Consider the following 18,625-nt stretch of genomic DNA (forward strand, 5'->3'; position numbering starts at 1 on the left):
TATTGACGTGGCCATATTTTCTGGCTGGATATATAATCACACCCCAAACCCCAAACCCCAAACCTTCCGTGGTCCCATTTACCTACGTTGGATATTTACCCCCACACGAGGTGATTTTCGAGTCTCTATCCGCACAGTTAGCCCCCTAACTCTGTCGTCATACTCTGCGCTATAGGCAAATCCTTTGCCGGGTTTGGACACGGTAGCTTGCTACATACGTCTGTCCTCCATCTGTGGACGAGTGGGGGATGGTATCAACATACAACACCACTGTTTGATAGCAATTAACTTTATAGAAGCTATTGCATCAAAGAAGACAACGCATACAGTCATGTTTTATCTTCTGGGCACTTTTTCAAGATTACTTCTGAGGGTATCAATCGTTATTCTAGCTTTATTCCCACCTAGGGGGCTGTGCCAATTTATCGCGCATGGCCAAGGGGTATAGTTCTATCAATAGGAGCCTACTAAGCGCAGTGCTTGTCAATCACTAGTATAAGAGCGTGTGCAGTGCATATTACATGATGGCAGGGATGATAGACTAAGCTAGCAGATCAATGCGAGCCCAGGATCGACTGGACAGGACATTCGATTCAATAGATTTGATCTATTGGGTGATTTGAATACCATTCAGCCTAGATCATACAATGATACGATACGATACGGATGTTCGATTTAAATGGAGCAAAAACATTGGCAGTGCATGTGTGTGATCAAATCGAGGCGCACCATTGGCCGTAGACCTATTATTCGGACGTGATGATTGGCCGTTGACGATGCGATCTGAGTCGGCGTCAAAGCAAGTACGAAAGGTTTCTTCAGCGCCACGAAACCTATAAAGAGCCCCATCACGTGCTTTTCCTCTTTCGCTCCTCCATCTCTTTCAGTTCCTCAGCCATGGCTTTCCGTTGCGATACTTGCAAGAAGGCTTTCCGCAACCGCGGACCATGCGAACAGCACATGGCCACCCTGGGACATAAACTTCCGCAAATCAAATGCCAAGGCTGCATTAGTATGTTCAATAGCCAGGAGAATGTTGAGGCACACATGGATGAACGCAATCACTGGCTTTGGACCTGCAAGGAGTGCGGAGAACACTTTGACACCTCTCTCTACCTGGAAATGGTATGTTAAAACAAACTTCTTTTTTATATCATGAGACATGCTGACCTCATACAGCATCTGGCGTCCAATGTGCACCGCCCCCATCACCATGAGTGCCCTTTCTGCTTTGAAAGCTTCGTCACTCCTTCGGCCGTTGTGCACCACCTTGAGAGCACTTGCTGTGAGGTTGCCGACTGGTTGGACATCAAGCATCTGTTTGGGCTCATCAAGGATCTCGACCCAGACAACCTCCTCACCATTCGTGGTGCTGCCCCTAAGGAGAAAGAGAAGAACCCGCCAATCCGCTTCAACGGCAAGCGATTCCAATGTCACCGCTGTGACAGATCCTTCATGCGCCAGGCCGGTCTTGAGGCCCATCACGAATCGCCATTCCATGATGAGCGGCTCTATCACTGTTTGAACTGCACGGAGAACTGCGGAAAAGAATTCGTCTCACTTGCCGCTCTGTTCAACCATCTTGAGAGTGAATCCTGTGGCATCATGTGGTTTGAGGATCTTGAGCATCTCCACAATCAGCTCAAGCGCGCAATCCTCTGCAAGCACATCATCACTCCCGCAACACTTGCCGTCTAAGTCTTGCCGTCTTTCCTGGAGGTTGATAACCCAATTTGGGAAATGGATATTGATCAGCTTGTTCTTGTCCCTGGTGTTTGGCGTTGGAATGGACAATAACTTAATACAAATTTGCCTTTCTTGATGATTTCAATGTTCCCGATGTTGTAGGCTTCAAAGTACGATTTGTCATAAGTTCTAAAGCTTACGCCTGTAGTACGCATTTTATAGGGTTTCTCGGTCACGTGCACCGCCCGAACTACAATAACTTTTTCATAATCCTCTTTATGTCCTGTATTTAGTCTGTAGGTTTATTTCAATCTTGACCGTTCAATCGCGTCAATAATCTTGTTCTCTGTTCTTTTTAGAAACACCTAAATGACACAAAGGTGATGTATAACTGAGATTTTGCGATGGATTGCGTTGCTGCACGTGGCTTGCTGCACATAGCCTTCCTACATACGGCATTGATTGAGAATATGCAGATTAGCTCTAAGAAGCTCCGTTCTACTTAGGTATTCTAAAACTAACATGAATGATAACATTTTCTGATACGTGTTCTAGAACCTGGCAATCGAACTTTCGCGAGAATTACCAAGAAGGAAACCCGTATAAACATTCTGTCGGCCTCCTCAGGGCTGTATCTAGGGCTTTTTTTAAATTGTTTCGAGTAATCACTATATTTGACAAGGTGAATTAGATTGCCTAGTGCCGAGAAATGCCTGGCAGGGTGATTAGTAGTTGAGAGCAGGGTGATTCATATAGCATCTAGTTAGTAGGTTTAGCAATTGGAAGCTTCTATTTTTGCGGTTCTCAAAGTAAGCGTATGGTTTTATTCCAGTTCATTGAAGTTTCCTTGTGAATTTCTTCTGCGCTGCCTTTGTGTTGCCTTTTGGGGTGTTTCTCAAAGGGTCTTTCTAATGGTCTTTCCAAAACAGCCAAGGATATTACGGAGTATGATCAATATGTAAATCTTTTGAATGTATTCTTTCGTAAAGCTATCTAGGATTATTGATCCCATAATAAGCACATAGACATGGATCAGTGCAGTGTAGTAGAATTGTATCGAGGCGACTCAGTCTTTCATCAGTTGTGACAAGTAAGAAAAGGGCATAAATCTGCAAAATGAAAAGGGAACTGGTGCTTTATGCAACAAATGAAATCCCACAATCGAACGCCGACGCTAAAGAACAGCAAGAAAAACAAAACAAGAGTTTAAATAGGAGAGGTAGCTTCGGTGTCTTTGCTGGACTGCGCTTTCGGTGCTTCGGGAAGAGCGTCGGAACTGAAGAATCCGGAGTCGGGGACGATTATGTCGTCAAAGTTGAAAGGGAGGAGTTCGGAGTTGAACTCTTTTTGATTGGGATCAGAGAAGAGAACGCTTAGGAGCTCCTCGGCTGGATGATTGTCCGGTGTTTCGACTGAGGGGACGTAGTCGGTTGGGAGCCAGTCAGCCCAGTTTTCGCCGGCGAATTTGGCGCTCTCCAGCTCGAAATTAGGCCGGTCGTTTTCATCAAAAATATCGAGGATCATGCCGTCGATAGATTCGACGGATGTAGGAAGGATACCCTCTACATCATCAGTCTTGGCTTCGGGTTTGGCCGGAGACTTGTGTGGCCGAGGTGAGCGTTGTTGCAGTGCTTGGATGCGCTGTAGGCGCTCTGCCGTCAGTCGGGCCGGGGTCATGACCGGCATATCCTTGCGCTTCTTCGAGCCCGGCGTAGCTGCGATCAAGGTGCGTCTTTCAATCGCGTTGATACGCGGGTTGCGGCGGCGAGGGGTCGGGCTTGCCGAGTCGAAACCGACGGAAGGACTCTCAAACAAGTCATCGAGGTCATCGTGTGAAGTAGGCGCGATGTTCTCCTTTTGAGTCGGCTTGTCATCCTTTGCTGAGGCAATACGCGGACTGCGACGGGGAGAGCAGCTATTTACCATGGAGGCATCGAGGTCCTTCATAGGACCAGGACCTTCTCTCTGGCTATCTTGGAAGAGCGATCTTCGCACAGACTTTGGAGTGACGCTGTTGGCTGCTGAACTGGCCCGCGCTTGTGGACGTCTCACGGGGCTTGACTTGGTAGCACGTATCAAGGCTTCTCTGGCGTCCAATTTCGACCACCGACGTCCTGGCGTGACGGTCGACGGGTGCGGTTCCTCACTAGCAGACAACTCTTCCGTCGTGACCCGAGAGCGATCATCGGGCGTAGCACCTGCTTCATCCTCGTCATCCTGGTCATCATCTAGGCGGGGAGTGTCTCCCTCAGGATGCACCGACGACATATCGGTAGGTGCCGGAGAAGAAGCCGCACCGGTCTCTGCCAGCGCCGCCTTCTTCGGAGCTGCCTTGCTGCGAGTTCGGGAAGCAGGACAGGCATTAAGCGGGCCATTCGCGCGGGTCCTTGAGGGCCGCTTCTTGGTTTTCTGAGCGGCCTGCTTTCCTCCTGACTTTGTCCACATATTTTCTGGACGCATGTTCTTGAATTTGTGAAGCCAAAGGCCACAGGGGTTACATAGCAGCACTTGGCTGAACGATTCATCATCGAACTCAGCGTTCTTCTTTAGAATCCGGAATCTCCGAACCTCATTTTTGTCGTTTCGCTCCACAGCCTCCCAATAGAGCATTTGGGGAGTACGCATCATCGATTCTGCGAGTTCTCCGCTGCCATCCATTTCCTTTACCCAGGCTCGACGCCAGCTTGGAGTTTCAATCGAGCCACAGTTTTCGCAATAGGGTGGAACGACGCCATTTGCGATAGCGTTGTCCAAGCGGGCTTTGATATGGTTTGGTTTCATATTGGGGCCTTTGGTGGCCTTCGGCTTCGCTGGTTGCTTCATTTGTTGAGAGTTGGGACTAGCTGTATCACATGGCAGAAATGTGATATCCGCAGACGCGGCAAGAGGTGTAGGTTCAATCGAAGTGGGAATGATAGGATCGCTAGCAGTGATTGTGTGGTAGTGTTGGGGAACACCATTTGAGAAGAATTGTGGCGCCGGTGCAAGTGCAAGGGGCTTTGGTGCGATGCGCTGCGCTCCAGAACTCGAAGAAGGTCTCGGGCGGGGAGCTATGGGTGGGCGGGATGGGGCACGAGACTTTGCTGGACCAGAGTTGGCACGAGCCAGCTGTCGTGGTGCTTGCGGTGCAGGCTGCTCGGATATAGTCTCATCGACTGTTAAAGGATCGTTAGATGTTCTTTGGGCGGCACTGACAGTGCTAACTGGGGAACTTGGCTGCACAGCGTTGCGAACAGAGCGTTTATCCTTGGACGTTCTGTTGTTGTCCAAAGTAACGGTTTCGTCATTCAGCAGTTCGTCCAATCCTGCGCTCATGAAACCAGAGTCGTTGTCCAGAGTCATGGTAGGCAAGACAGGGCTTGATCTGTTGGGCAACCGACCATCAAAGACTGGGGGCGATGATGGCATGTTATAGGACTGTTCAAAGAGTCCTTGGTAACGAGTATCTTCGGGGGATGGACCAGCAGCATCTGTGGTAAGGATTTCATCGCTCATAGTGTAGGGGGAGGCATAAGAATCAGGACACGAAACGACACTAGTAGTTGATGACTCTCGCAATAGACTACCGGTGGGACGGCTGCGACGAGGGAAATCGGAAGGACGAGACATAGGCGTGGGTGGGCGAACAGGCTCCTCGTGCGAATGTTCGGCGGCGAGGGCAGGATTGACGGGAGTTGGGCGGTGGATTCGAACAGAGGCTGCCGTACTAGCTGCTACTCGGAGGGAACTTGGCTGTCTTTCGATATTCGCTCCCGATTTTCCAGGCCAGCTAGCTTGGTACAGCTTAGCCCTCTTCCGTGGCGGGGCCTCAGTAGACTCCTCATCACCACTGCCGTATCCTGACTGTATTGACCCTCTTCGGGGGTTGTTGTGTGATAATTGGGTCTGGTTATCGCAATCCCGCATAGAGGCACTAGACGATGGACGAATCATGTCACTGTGAGGAATGCTTTGCTTGTGGTGGTACGATTGGTAATGTGCCGGTGTTGAGACTCCACTGGCAGCATATGAATGTGAGGGTGAGGCTGAGCGAACTGAGGCATTAGACGGGAAGGAGGCGAATTCCCGTGGTGTTGAACCTTCACTTAGAAGTTGGTGGAACCTTTCAATACCCGATTGGTTCATTGGAGAACCAACACGCTCATTATATCCTTGGCTTCTCTGCTCCAACAAGGCGGGGTTTTGGCGAATGAAATTTGTCCATGATTGCGTATCAAAGTCGGGTTGCGTGGCGGTTGGAACGGGTACTAAGCGAAGTTTGACTTCAAGGGTCTCTTGAGCGCCTTTGGAAAAGAGACCGCTAAGGGGATTCTTGCAGACTCGGCCGGTGATCATGGTCTTGGAGACGGAAGCCTCAGTCGAGGAGGAATTGGCCAGCACCCATGAGAGCATGCCTTGTCCGACAAGTGGGGTTTCAAGTTCGGAGTAGTCGTAAGCGTACACGGTGTAATCCTTTCCTGGTTGTCCGACAAGTTCGGGGCTGAATGATACATATAAGCATTTTCTTTTTTGTGTAGTAGGAAAAAACAAACCTAGCAGAGACAATTGCCTGAATGCATGTTTTGAATTCGATTACTCCAACCGGAGTGTTCTCATCCAGATATGCAGTCTGGATGTCGAGCATGTGCGGCCATCGAGCTAGGCAATTGGTCTTGTTTTCGTTGTCGAATGTATAAAGAACTTTCACTGTAAGATGAATTCGTTTAGTCCCAGCTCAATCCATTCCAGTAAAACGGTGGGTAACATACGCCTCATAGGGCGGACATCGATACCATCCGGAGAGTCCATCCCAACAGACTTTGTTTGCTCACCATGCAAGATGGTGAATCAAAGTCTAGAGGCGAGATGTAGGTGAAAGGTTCAGAGGGGCACAAGGGTGAGGCTCTGGGGCATGAGACTCGAGCGTCTAAGATTTGTGACAGGTAGAATTTTTCAGGTGGGATATCGAGGGGGAATGAACAAGGAGTGGGCAGATTGTAATTGTCGAGAGCGGCTTCTCAAGTAGGATCGGAATGGAAGAAAAGGTAGCGAGCCGGAGATCAGCGGTACATATCTAGGATCTCGTCGGCCGGGAGAATGGCGGTTATGCAGGAGTTGGTGGAGGGGCCTTTTTCTGCAAGTCTGGAATGTTAGCAATTTAATTGACATGTCCTGTAGGCAAAGCCCAGGCGCTAAAAGAGAAAAAAAAGATAGACCGCTTCTTACCAAGTATTGATTAAAGAGAGAAAGGCAATAATTACTCCACTAGCTCTGCATAAACCAAAAAAATGGGAGGGAAGGGAGGTTAAGTAAGGTTAAAGTGAGAAGCCTTGCATGCGCGGTTGGAAGCTATCTCGAAGATCTCCAAACAACCGTGACGCGACGTGACCGGAGCCAATCGCGACCTCGGGAAATGGCTGGGAATCGGTGCATTGATGCCTTGTACTTTAGGTGTCTAAATTTCATTTTCTCAGGCTTCAACTCTTCACCACGTGACTGGAGCTATCCGGCCAACTTCAACGACAGACACTGCGACATCACGGCATTTTCGACTTTCACGCCCTTTTTATATCCACCATGTCTACAGCTCCTGATCCCAAGATCCAGTATGTTACTCTATCAATGACTCATAATTCGGAAGACCAATCCGCTAACCCGAACAGAGACCTGCTCAACAAGCCAAAGAGCGAGCTCACGTAGGTCCAACCCATCAGATCTTTACCACCATCCCTTCCCATGCGAGCACTCAATCTGAGTAATCACCAATCCCTCTCTGTTTCTGCCTGATCGGAGTGAGCGGGGTTGTCCACGACGCCCACATCTCGGAGACTTTTCGCGACCGACATCCCCCGTCACATTATGCAAGCTGCGCAAAGCAAAATTGGACAAGAAAAAAACAAAGAAAAAGCTAATCATGCATCTCGCATTACAGGGAATATGAGGTCGCTCTCGTTGAGGAGCACGAGCTCACCGCCGGCCCGCTGTCGCTCCTACAGACCGCCACCCGCTCGCACACCCAGGTCCTGATTTCGTGCCGTAACAACCGCAAGCTGCTGGCCCGTGTCAAGGCCTTCGATCGCCACTGCAACATGGTCCTCGAGAACGTGAAGGAGATGTGGACCGAGAAGCCCAAGGGCGGCAAGGGCAAGGGCGTGAACAAGGATCGCTTCATCAGCAAGATGTACGTTCCCCGACTGCGACTAGAGATCTTCTTCCCCTCTTGTTTTGTCGTTCCACCTCTAATCTGCTCTTATCTAGGTTCCTGCGCGGCGACTCTGTCATCCTCGTTCTGCTCAGCTGAACTCGTCCTCCCTCCCCCCGCACACCATCATCCCGCCCAGGTTACATGATTCTGGGATCTCAAATCTGCAATCTACGGGATACTTGCACAGTACCTCGGGCCCACGAAAAACCCCGTGGGCATCTACGAGTCATCATGTCATCGATCTCGATACCCTTTTTTTCTGCTTCCCCTCCCGTCTTTTCTCCCTTGCTTCTGGCCCCGCCAGAACGATTACTCAATACTACCTCTACTGCCTTGATTGACATGCTTTCTCTCAAAGTCACCGTTGCATGCAGATGAGACTTTGGGTTGATCTTTTCTTGTTTTCAAACTGGGGTGGATTAAAAAACCTTCGGCGTTCACTTGCGCGGGCTGCTTGTCCCGTTGTTTTATGTAGAGGGCATCCTTGGCCGGCGTCACCTTGGAGCAAAGCTAAAGCTGGCTAGCAATGGATCTCATGGAAAGAACTGGGTCATATCTTGTAATATGTTCGCATCTAGGATGATTATTAGTGGCCTTGTGGGAATAGTCGTTCCACGACAATGTAGTCTCCCTACTTCACCGTAAGCTTCAGATGTCTCACCCCTGCATGTAAGAACCCTACTACCTAGCAGGTCAAAGCTCTGGGCCAATATGGTGGGGTTACATTCTGCTCGACAAATGTAAAACATGAGAGCATATATACCTCAACTTTGGATATCTCTCCCTTATGCATATCAGAATCATATTTATTACGAAGCCAAAGACACAAAACAATCAAACAAAACCTCCATAGATATTCCAATCTAAAATGCCAAATAAGCATTGAGGACGAGGTAGGCACCCAAAAAGCATCATTATCATAAACCTAGGCCATCAACCAAACACGACGATGATAAAGGAAAGGAACCCAGCAAATCGCTATGTAAACAACCCCCCAACCAACCCATTCCCATCCCCATCCACCTAAATAGCCTCCGCCATCCCACTCAAAAACTCCGACAACCCATAAGCCCCAGGATCAGGAATCTTCCCAACCCACTCCCCCTCCCCACCAACATAAACACTCCTCCCCAGCGAAGCCTTCATAGCCTTCGTCTCCTCCGTCCCCATCTGCGCCGCAGCAGCAGCAACCTTCACCTCACCAGTCTCAGCAAGCGTCTCAACGAACGGATCAAGCGCATCAACAAGCGTCCGATCCCCCCGCTTGGCAGGCGTATACTTCGCCAGCGCAGACACTGCAGACTGCAGCGCTGTCGCCCAGATCCCCGCCGTGACGGGCGTCGGCGCGTCGCCGTCTTGCGCACGCAACCCGTGCGCTAGCGCGTTCAGGAAGATCGCGTAGATCGCGCCGGACGTCCCGTCCATTACGTTTTCTACCACGCTGACGATCCGCGCGAGTGTCGCTACCACGTCGCTGGTTAGCGGTGTGGATGGGTCGTTGAGTAAGGCGAGGATCGCTTCTGCGCCTCGCGCGAGCCCGATCCCGCAGTCGCCGTCGCCGACTATCGTGTCGAAGCGGGTTACGTCGGGCTCTGCGCGGATTACCCGTGTTAGGCCGCCGGTTAGGACTTTTTTGAGGATGGATGGGTCGACTGTGGGTTGTTAGTTTGGTTTACCAATGGTTGGGGGAGGGAGGGTTGGATGGGGTACGTACGCTGGAGGTTGCTGTGAATGTCTTCGACTAGGTTTGAGGTTTTTAGTTCGACGGGGTTGTTGATGCGGTTATCCCATGTGGAGCTTGGGATTGGGGCGGACCAGCCGACTGCCTGGGCGGGGGCGTCGAGGAGCTCGAGCATGGACTTTCCCGGGCCGAAGCCTGGATCGACGAGCTTCATTAAAGAGATGCTGAAGCCGAGCCCGTTCAGGCTGGTGAGGAACGTGCCTTGGATTACGCGCACCATGTTGACTTGGTAGTCGCGCTGGAGCTGGCGGTGGACTTCGTCGGTGATACCGGCTAATTCAAGGGGGCTCACGCCGCCCAGGTTGTTGATTAGCAGGACGAACTTGTCCTCCGGTTTGCGGGTCACGTAGCAGCGGTCTGGGTCGTTGTGGTCGAGGAGCTGGAGGAGCATGGATTCGACTAGCTCGACTAGGTTGAATTTCACGCGGTGTGAGCCTGGCTCGTTGTGGATGCCCATGCCGACTTCAACTTCGCCATGGGGGATTGTGTCTTCCGGGACGCCACGGCCTGGGACGTGGACGTGCTCCAATGAAGAACCCAGTGAGACGAGGTTTGCATTGGCTAGCTGGGCCAGAGCGTAAACTTCTTCCAGAGAACCACTGCAGGATATTAGTTAAGAGGTTCCGTGAATACGTTGTACTGTGTTGACAACATACCCAGCTTCAGCTAAAGCACCAACCATCTTCAAAATCAAGACACCACCACCAATACCGCGACGACCGACCTTACCACCCTTGACACGGCCGACACCGACATCATCATTGATAGCAAAAAACTCAGTCTGGATACCAGCAGCGCGAGACTTCTCCGCCGCCATACCGAAGTTCAGCACATCGCCGGTATAGTTCATTGGAATAATAAGAACACCATGTTCAGTAGGGACGCGATCTATAACCGCGCGACGGATCTGTTCAGCGGATGGCGAAGCAAAGATCGTACCAGCGACCGAGGCATCGCAAAGACCATGGCCGACAAACCCCGCGAACGCGGGTTCGTGGCCGGAGCCGCCGCCGGTCACGATGGAAACCTTGTTTGGATTGCGGGGTGCATCTGGGCGGCGGAAGACAATTTTATTTTCTTTGTCTAGTGCCAGCGAGGGGTTTGTGAGAGTGAGCGAGTTGAGGGCTGTTAGGACCAGGTGGTTTGGGTCGGTGAAGAAGTGTTTGGCTGTGAGGATCAGATCGTGTGTACTTGTGTGAGTGGAGAAGTTGGTCCGGTGTGGAACTCACTCTGCATTGTTGATCTCGACTTTTGTGGAGTTTCCAATGTTTCGAATGTTTTGTAGATCAATTTTATATAGATCGAAGTATCTCAAATAATTTTGGGGGAGGTCGTCTCAATTAAATGTTTCAATCCAGTCTACGTCTGGATCGTCCTAAGCGTGATGGAGGGAAGACTTCGCGCCAATCGGCTGTGTTTGTTGCTGTCAGGAGGCTCCCAAGAATTGTTAATGAGGTTCGGATTCGAATCAATCTCTCGGATTGGACTTGGATCGTGATTGAGGGGAAAAAGTGGGTTGAGTTTCTCTGTCAAGTCTCTAGTCAGTGGGATGATCATGGGAGTACTTGTAGTGAAGTACTAGTATTGCAGTACTCAATGTACCCCCATACTAGCATAGACTAGCATAGACCGGCATTGTTCCAAGTTCCAAGTTCTGACGACTTCAAACCCTTGAAAACACGGAAGATCTGTTGGGTAAGACTCACGTTATACAAGTGGCGAGTAGTTGTAGAAGTCACAAGTTGAAGTTCAACAACCCCCATCGCAAGAGGACATCTTTCCCTCTTTATGGCATCTCCCTAGTCATTTTTCTTTTTCAATGCAATTCCCTTTTCCGCTTTTTTTCCTGCTCACATGAACATCGTGATCCTTGACGGTCTGGATCTGCGGTTCGGATTACCATCTAGGGAAATCCCGCCAGGCACCGCATTCCAGAAGAGGCGCTTTCTATCGTCCGAGTGAACTTCTGGCCGGGAACATTCCTGGAAGACATGCATGACTCCGTACAACTGGGCAATATTGTACAGTAGAATTATTGTAAGCTCTGTGAAATGTCTACGATATTCTCAAACTGCACGTTGGTCCACTCTCTGACTTTTGTTTAGGGACATCATTGTAGCTCAATCTAGTAGGTTTGCCGGCAATTCCTAGTGTGCACCTACCACCTCTTACTTGGGAGCTTTCTTTGTGTGTGAACGTATATTGAGGCTATGAGATGGTGTCCGTTGTATCAAGGAACGGTATATAGTGTCTGTAGCCAATTGATATACTGCAATTGACTATAATGATCATTCCGTTAGACTAAAGAACAATTCCATTACAATTGCCACCGAGGCGAACATTCACAGACTGGGATACCGCAATTCTAAGTGGAGTCAAATAGACATCATGAGACCTGCAAAAAAAACGAAGCGATCTACGAAGGGGTTGGGGGTCCCCAATATTCGGGGATCTGCTGTCAGATCCAGGGGTGTGTGGAGTATACGTACTTATGTACAATACTGTAGTACTATTATTATAGTACCTGATGCTGTGCAATGCTGGAGCCCCCCGAGGTCATGGGATATTTCTGTTGATATATCATATTCCAGACGTTCAAACTATTTTATGCTATTAGATCTGAATGGGGCATTCAACAGTTCCCTACGTATAGGGATGTCCATTGACTAGTTACTTTACACCGAATTTGCGAGAACACGTAGCTACTATATAGTCACGTTGTTTGTATCAATTTCGATACGTTCTACATGGCACATACGTACGTTTATATCGAAATGTCATAGAGGCATTCAATTTGATACGAATTCATACCCCTCATAGAGAGTGGCACGGAATTCCCCTTTCGTCTACCCCTCCATACCTATACGAGCTCTGCCGTGCTGTAGTATTTTAATACTGAAAAGGTGCCAATTTGAACATCGGCACTGGCCGAGGTCCTGCTCGGCACCTATGCACTGAATAATTATTCAAAGTGGCTTGGGACCGGAGCTTCTCCGACCCTTCTTCCATTTACTCTATGGGGTACATGGGATGATTCTACGTGGAGCATCCCAATTATCCATTACTTCAGGTATCAACATAATCTCAATTAATCAATGTCGCATTGGAACTATCGAACAAGACCATTCTGACCCAGGACGCATAAAGACTAAATCCAACCACCAGAAACGCAAGCCGCGGCTTGTTGAAAAGGATAAAATAACCCCACCGAAACAAGTAATCCCATGCACCAAACCAGAAGAAACATGCACGTGGAGAACTCGGTGAAAGCATCGAAAATGTTCATGCAACGTAACTGTACTGATTGGAGTCACCTTTGCGCTCGATGTAATCCTTCTCGATCAGCCTAGACGCACGTTAGCCAATGGCACACACCAGGAACCTTGCGAATCTAGATAGTTATACATACCTCTCAATATTGGTCTTGATCTCTGCAGGCTGCAGAACACCCAGTCGCTTCGTGGCAGTGATCACCTCTGCGATTAGCTCGGCATGGCTGATGACTTTGCGGCTCTTCATGATGCGCACGATCGCGGCCTGCGTCTCGAAGTGGCGGTCGGCGGCGACTCGCTCGTGCGTGGTCTTCGTTTCTTCTTTCGTTTCTTTCAGTTGGATCTGGTTGATCTTGATGCGCTTCTGTTTGTCTTTGAAGTCGGCATTGAACGAGAATGTGTCGGTGGTGTTGACGTCTTTGCCCTTGGGGGATTTGAGGAGCACTTTGTATTTGGCGCATGCGAGCGACTGGAGGGTTCGCTTTAATTCAGGGTCCGCTGGGATTCTGTTAGTTTGTTTCATCGCCACTGCTGTGTTGGCTGGTTCGCTGATCATCATCACTTACAAAGCCCGGTCGCTTCTGAGAGCTGCGAGTAGGTCAGGCTTTCGCCGTCGGGGATGTCGTTGAAGAGCAGCAGGACGATGGCTTGGAACGAACTGACTACCAGCTGCTTCTTTTCGTCGCCGAAGGTTGCGGTCAGTTGGCAATGAGCCAATTGATGCTTCCAGGAGAGCCTGCGCCCCGTGCGCTTGGTGTGGTAGAACTCTTCGAATCTCTTGATGGCGCGTGCAATCTTCGCTGGGATGCGCACGGGGACATCGGGGTATGTAGGCCATGCCGCGGCTGACAGTACGCTGACTTCAAATTCAATGGACCGAGTCTTCCGCGCCTCTGACTGCGATTGCCTGAAGGCTATCATTTCTTCCGCGGCCGTCTCGATGTCATTGAACATTGACTCGAGGTTGTGAGTAAAGCTTGAACCGCATTCTAGTCATATGTTAGAAAAAAGCGCCCAACAAGGGGATATTAATCTGACAAACCATTTTTCAAACGAGCCAGCATGCTCTTCTCGGCATCATTGCTGGCACTCCGCTTCATCAAGAGGCGACGGGCAAGATCGTTTTTGTAAAAGGCTTCGAAAACAGCCTTGCCTTGGACAAATCGGAAGAGATCAAGCACTTGGTCCAGCTGTCGGTCCAACTCTGCATCATCAGAGATCAAATTTACTTCCTCGGGATTGCGACCAGGCGGCAGCTTGTATCCGCCCTTAAGGAGTCTGTCAACGTATTTGGCGATCATTTCACCTGACTTGGGGTTGTCTGTGTCACCTGTGGACTCCATCTTCTTTCCGGTGTTCATAAAAGTAGCAAAGGCCTCACGAAGCGCGTGCCCCAGGTCTTCATTTGAGCCAAAAGCGTTGGCCCAAATATCATCGACTTTTTGTTTGAATTGAAGTAAATGAACAACCATGTCGGATTCCTTCTCTTGGTCGAACACAATTGCTTCTCCTTCTTGGATGATGTAGTTCTTGAATGCAGACTTCAACTCGAGGCCAGCGCCTCGGCGATCAAGCAGACCGATGAGTTGCTTCAAGACAGGCTTATCTCCAGCTCGCAGCAGGCCAATCACATCAGCTTCATTGGTCAATAGATCCTTTTTATTTGTGACCAACGTCTGATCCAGAAGCTCGGATAGCTTGATCTTTGTGCTGCGATTGAAAGCGAACATTTCGCACCGTTCAAGTTCATTCTCGATCAGTCTGTGGGAATGCTTCACGTATGTTTCCAGAGAACCTGCGGCTTCGTCTTGAGACCAGGCCAGGAGGAACTGCTTAGTGTGGGCGATGAATGCAGGCTCAAAGTCACTGCCATAGACATCAAGGTTGTGAAGAAGCTCCATGACGTCTCTCAGTAGATCGGAGTCCGGAACTGAGCCTGCGCGATCAGCAGCTATTAAGTTATATGTACCATCCAAAATCTTAGGCTTCAAGATAGCGTCAGCGAAGACATATGATCGGAACTGAATCAATCCCATTTCACGGATCATCGGGTATTCTTTAGAGTGCAGAAGGAAAGACTGGTCGAGATAGTAAAAGATCCAGCGAACAGTAACCTTGGGGTAAAACGTGGTCAGCGGTGAAGTACAAGTTCGGAGATATCGTTTCTTTCACGTACTAGTTTCTTGTGCCAGGATGACCATGCCTCCATGACCGCTCGCAAAGTCTCGACCTCAGAGCTACCCTTGGCCTTTTCAACGAGAGCCCGACGCATATTGCCATTCACAAACTCTTTGCACCGATGCTGAAGCTTCTTCGCCAACAGATCTGCCCGCTCCTGTCGGCAAACGTTCTCTCCACCTTTGTACAACTCCTCCAGTGAAATTTCCGGCATCTTGCCATCAAAGATGGCGGTCAAAGCTGCGTCAAGCTGGGCCCATACCTTATCGAAGTATGAATCCTGATCAAGACGAGGTTCTTTTCGAAGATTCCGGACAACCAGCTTTCTCGCGCCAGTGTAAGGAGTGAAATTATTCGGACGACCATTCGAATTCAAGCCCGGAAATCCCGCCGCCGAATCGGACACACCCCGGCCAAACGCGCCGTTGTTAGGCGGGGCCCCGGAATTCGGATGCATCTTATGTGAGGTGGCCGTTTGGGGAGAATCGGATAGGCGGAGTCGTTTGCGGGACTGTGGGTGAGTCGGTTCAGGCGTTTTCCTCTCGGAAAGAAGCTCGTTGATGGTCTGGGATCGCGGCTGCGATGGCTCTCCTTGATCAGAAAGCTTTCTTTTGCCGATCGACTGGCGCTTACCGCTCCTCTTCTCGGTGTCGCCGCTCGAGTTTTGTTGCATCTACCCGGTTCAGCCCAATGGGGATGAAACTTTTAGCGGTAGATGGTTGAACGGAGCATGACAAGCGTGGAAGATGCTGAGGGGAATTGACATGGTTCAACTTGGCCGGAGTTTGGCGATAAGATACAGACCGATAAGCATTATCGGGCTCAACCTTGGAACCCGTGGACCTATTCCGTACATTCATTCAACTACAAGTATGTATGTTTATACACAAGCAACAATGAATTACTGAGAGGCTCGCTACATCAAATAGCATCACTCCTGTGATTCCAGACATCCTTTGTGTCTTCATCCTGTTTTATTGACATCCAAGCCACAATTCAGTAGAAACTCCCAAGAAGCCCTAGACTTGGCCGCTTCGACTGTTTAGTATCTAATGTAGGCCTTCTTTGAATGCAGAGATTCCATAACGGGGATATTGTTGTTGCTGACGGCTTCCTCAAGGCCACGAGCCAATCACCATTTCCTTCGTTCCTCACTATTTATTCACTCCTCGAATTCGTGGTAGGGGTCGAGGACCCCAATATAAAGACACCACGGTGATCATATATAGACTATTCTAAGAGATGGGGCTGTGGAAAGCGATATGATGTTCAGGATTGCAATTTACCAATATGATTGCAAAAATAGATATAGACATCCGGGCATGGCAGGGTAACGTTCATCATCAGTTAACATATTCAAATAATGCAACGCTGGTAAGTACACGATCATCAAGATATTTATCCACAATGTTCTGTTTTTGTCATTTGAATGGTATGTAAGCGCATGAAAACCATAAGCAGGGCGTGAACTCGTCGAAAAAAACCAATCAATCAACGCGCGGAGGACTCCTCGACTTCTTGCCCATTGGACTGGCGCTCGTTCTGTGAAAACTAGGTCAATCTTTGTCTCATTTGCAGCCAGATTTATAAAAATCAATAAAAAACATACGATCGTCGGCGCTCGCCCTCTTTCCTAAACCCTTCGATAATCTTAGCCATCTCTTTGCGCGAGGCATTCGCGTCGATTTTACGGCCTCCGAGACTCATACTCACCTTCTCATGCGCACTGGCCATCAATAGCCGCTTCATGAGGAGGTGGCGCATGTTCACGCACACAAACACACCGCAGTCACTGCCGCCTTCTTGTTGGGGCGAGTCGTTCAAATGCAGAAACCTGATTGGCATGTTTAAGAGGTATCCGAATTTGCGGGTGACTGTGTCCGCCTCCCAGACATTGCCTTGGTATAGAGAGTCATAGTGGAAGGCGATGCGGTCGACGACCGAGATCAGGAGAAGTGACCAGTGTGTGCCGCCTTCTGCTTGGCTGACGTTGCGGCAGTCGTTGATTGGGAGGAAGACGTGGCTGGCGCGGCTGAAGTCTGGGAGTGCTTCGCGCAGAGTGCGTGGGTCGGGGGTTTGTAGGATCATGAACGACATGCTAGGGCGGAGGAGGATGATGTTGGAGGACTTGTATCGGGTGAGGAATTCGTGTTCGAGGTACCTAGAAGAAAAGGTCGAGCATCAGTGCCATGTTCGGTGTTGTATGTGGCTCGAGCCGACTTACTCCTCCCAAAATGAAATGATCTGTACATGTATTAGCTCAGGTGTCCCATCAGGGGGAATATCTCGGTATCAAACCCACATTGTCTGTGAGCCAGTCGTTTTTGAGGGTTTGCATGTCCTCTATAGTTACTGCCGATTCGTTAGTCGTATGTTTTTTTTGGACCAGAACCAAATTCGCTTTTGAGGGGCTGCTTCCATACATCGTACGTCATAATCTATTATCACCCGAAAACTGCCTGTAAGCATGCTGTGCGCAGATCACCAGGCTCATATACGAGAGACTCACAGCTCAAAAAAGCATCGTCTGGGTTCAGCTGCGCGAATCAGTAATTGCATGGCGCGAGCGAATCTCGAACCCGGATCCAGCACTCACCTTTTCGCCGAACCGTCCGCGGACCTTGCGCAACATGATGAGGGTGTATGCTGGATAGAATGGGATCAAAAAAAGCTACGACCGAATCGCTCAAATATGCATGCGAGAAAGATGTACACTGCGCCACAGACAATAACGCGCAACACTTGCCGGCTCTTAATATAGCCAAGGCAAACTAGGCTCCACAGATAGCGGCTCAGAAGCGAACGTTGTAGATCTCGCTGCAAAACCTTCACTGGGGCCCCGCGCAAGATGATAAATAGATTGCAGTGGCTCAATACAAAGTGGCGAGCAAATGTAGCGGCAAAATGTGTCGGCTGTGACCCAAATGGACTCGAGGAGTGGATTCGAGCGACGTCCGCCGTTTCTGCGCTGGCGGAGTGGAAGTGGGACCGATCAGGACCTCGGGATTGGGCGGCGCTTCGGAGGGGAAGACCGTCAAGCCTTAAACTATATAAGTGGCGAGGGTGACAGAGGGATGAAGGGCCGTGCTGGATGTGGGCTATCAGGTCGTTTCAATGGTGCATTCTGTATCAAGGTTGGTAGATCAAAGGATATGATGATCGTCCGTACTTTGTATAGCTACTGGTGCGGTTTTCTTTTTGTTTGGGATGCGATCAATATGTGAAATTTGAGAACAGAAACACACAAGATTCAAGGACACAAGAGACAGGACAGATGTAAATGCTTCTCGGCATGAATTCTTGCTTAGGCGACAGTCACATGTAGTCACATGATGTCGTTTATACATCGTGTATTTACTTACTACATGATCAACTGCTTAGAAGTAAGAATACCATGCTTTTAGTTAAACCCCAATATGATAGATAGGTCATGGACACTAGAGAATATGTATTCTGGAAAGTGAATAAGAGATTTTCTGCTATCTAGTGTCTGTAATGTACCTATAAGATTGAGTGAATGAGGACTTTTTGTGTGGAGCCAAAAAAATCCAAAAAATGCTCACA

The 18,625-nt window shown here is 49.4% G+C and overlaps 6 protein-coding genes across 6 annotated transcripts; 2 read left to right on the forward strand and 4 right to left on the reverse strand.

Annotated features, from left to right (window-relative positions):
• Window positions 1-897: 897 nt before the first annotated feature.
• Window positions 898-1,698, forward strand: N7529_004496 (uncharacterized protein; the record flags this gene model as incomplete). The annotated part of the gene is made up of 2 exons (XM_057240023.1): window positions 898-1,125; window positions 1,180-1,698. 2 exons carry the CDS (start codon window positions 898-900, stop codon window positions 1,696-1,698), a joined length of 747 nt encoding a protein of 248 aa, XP_057099318.1.
• A 1,194-nt stretch (window positions 1,699-2,892) lies between these two features.
• N7529_004497 (putative GATA transcription factor (Ams2)) lies at window positions 2,893-6,474 on the reverse strand (the record flags this gene model as incomplete). The annotated part of the gene is made up of 3 exons (XM_057240024.1): window positions 2,893-6,166; window positions 6,219-6,372; window positions 6,435-6,474. 3 exons carry the CDS (start codon window positions 6,472-6,474, stop codon window positions 2,893-2,895), a joined length of 3,468 nt encoding a protein of 1,155 aa, XP_057099319.1.
• Window positions 6,475-7,242: 768 nt separating this feature from the next.
• Window positions 7,243-7,966, forward strand: N7529_004498 (mRNA splicing protein SMD2; the record flags this gene model as incomplete). The annotated part of the gene is made up of 4 exons (XM_057240025.1): window positions 7,243-7,271; window positions 7,329-7,361; window positions 7,598-7,846; window positions 7,924-7,966. The coding sequence occupies 4 exons, from the start codon at window positions 7,243-7,245 to the stop codon at window positions 7,964-7,966; spliced, it is 354 nt and encodes a 117-aa protein (XP_057099320.1).
• A 927-nt stretch (window positions 7,967-8,893) lies between these two features.
• N7529_004499 (uncharacterized protein) lies at window positions 8,894-10,847 on the reverse strand (the record flags this gene model as incomplete). The annotated part of the gene is made up of 4 exons (XM_057240026.1): window positions 8,894-9,522; window positions 9,585-10,210; window positions 10,268-10,778; window positions 10,841-10,847. 4 exons carry the CDS (start codon window positions 10,845-10,847, stop codon window positions 8,894-8,896), a joined length of 1,773 nt encoding a protein of 590 aa, XP_057099321.1.
• A 2,046-nt stretch (window positions 10,848-12,893) lies between these two features.
• On the reverse strand, window positions 12,894-15,734 carry N7529_004500 (cullin family protein; the record flags this gene model as incomplete). Its single annotated transcript, XM_057240027.1, has 5 exons — window positions 12,894-12,957; window positions 13,021-13,381; window positions 13,450-13,872; window positions 13,926-14,997; window positions 15,060-15,734. The coding sequence occupies 5 exons, from the start codon at window positions 15,732-15,734 to the stop codon at window positions 12,894-12,896; spliced, it is 2,595 nt and encodes an 864-aa protein (XP_057099322.1).
• An 814-nt stretch (window positions 15,735-16,548) lies between these two features.
• On the reverse strand, window positions 16,549-17,693 carry N7529_004501 (Ulp1 protease family protein; the record flags this gene model as incomplete). Its single annotated transcript, XM_057240028.1, has 6 exons — window positions 16,549-16,603; window positions 16,671-17,222; window positions 17,286-17,305; window positions 17,364-17,413; window positions 17,571-17,598; window positions 17,658-17,693. 6 exons carry the CDS (start codon window positions 17,691-17,693, stop codon window positions 16,549-16,551), a joined length of 741 nt encoding a protein of 246 aa, XP_057099323.1.
• Between the last annotated feature and the right edge of the window lie 932 nt (window positions 17,694-18,625).

This window comes from Penicillium soppii (genome assembly GCF_028829465.1).
Source record: "Penicillium soppii strain IBT 18220 chromosome Unknown utg000004l, whole genome shotgun sequence".
In the NCBI taxonomy this organism is placed as follows: Eukaryota; Fungi; Ascomycota; class Eurotiomycetes; order Eurotiales; family Aspergillaceae; genus Penicillium; species Penicillium soppii.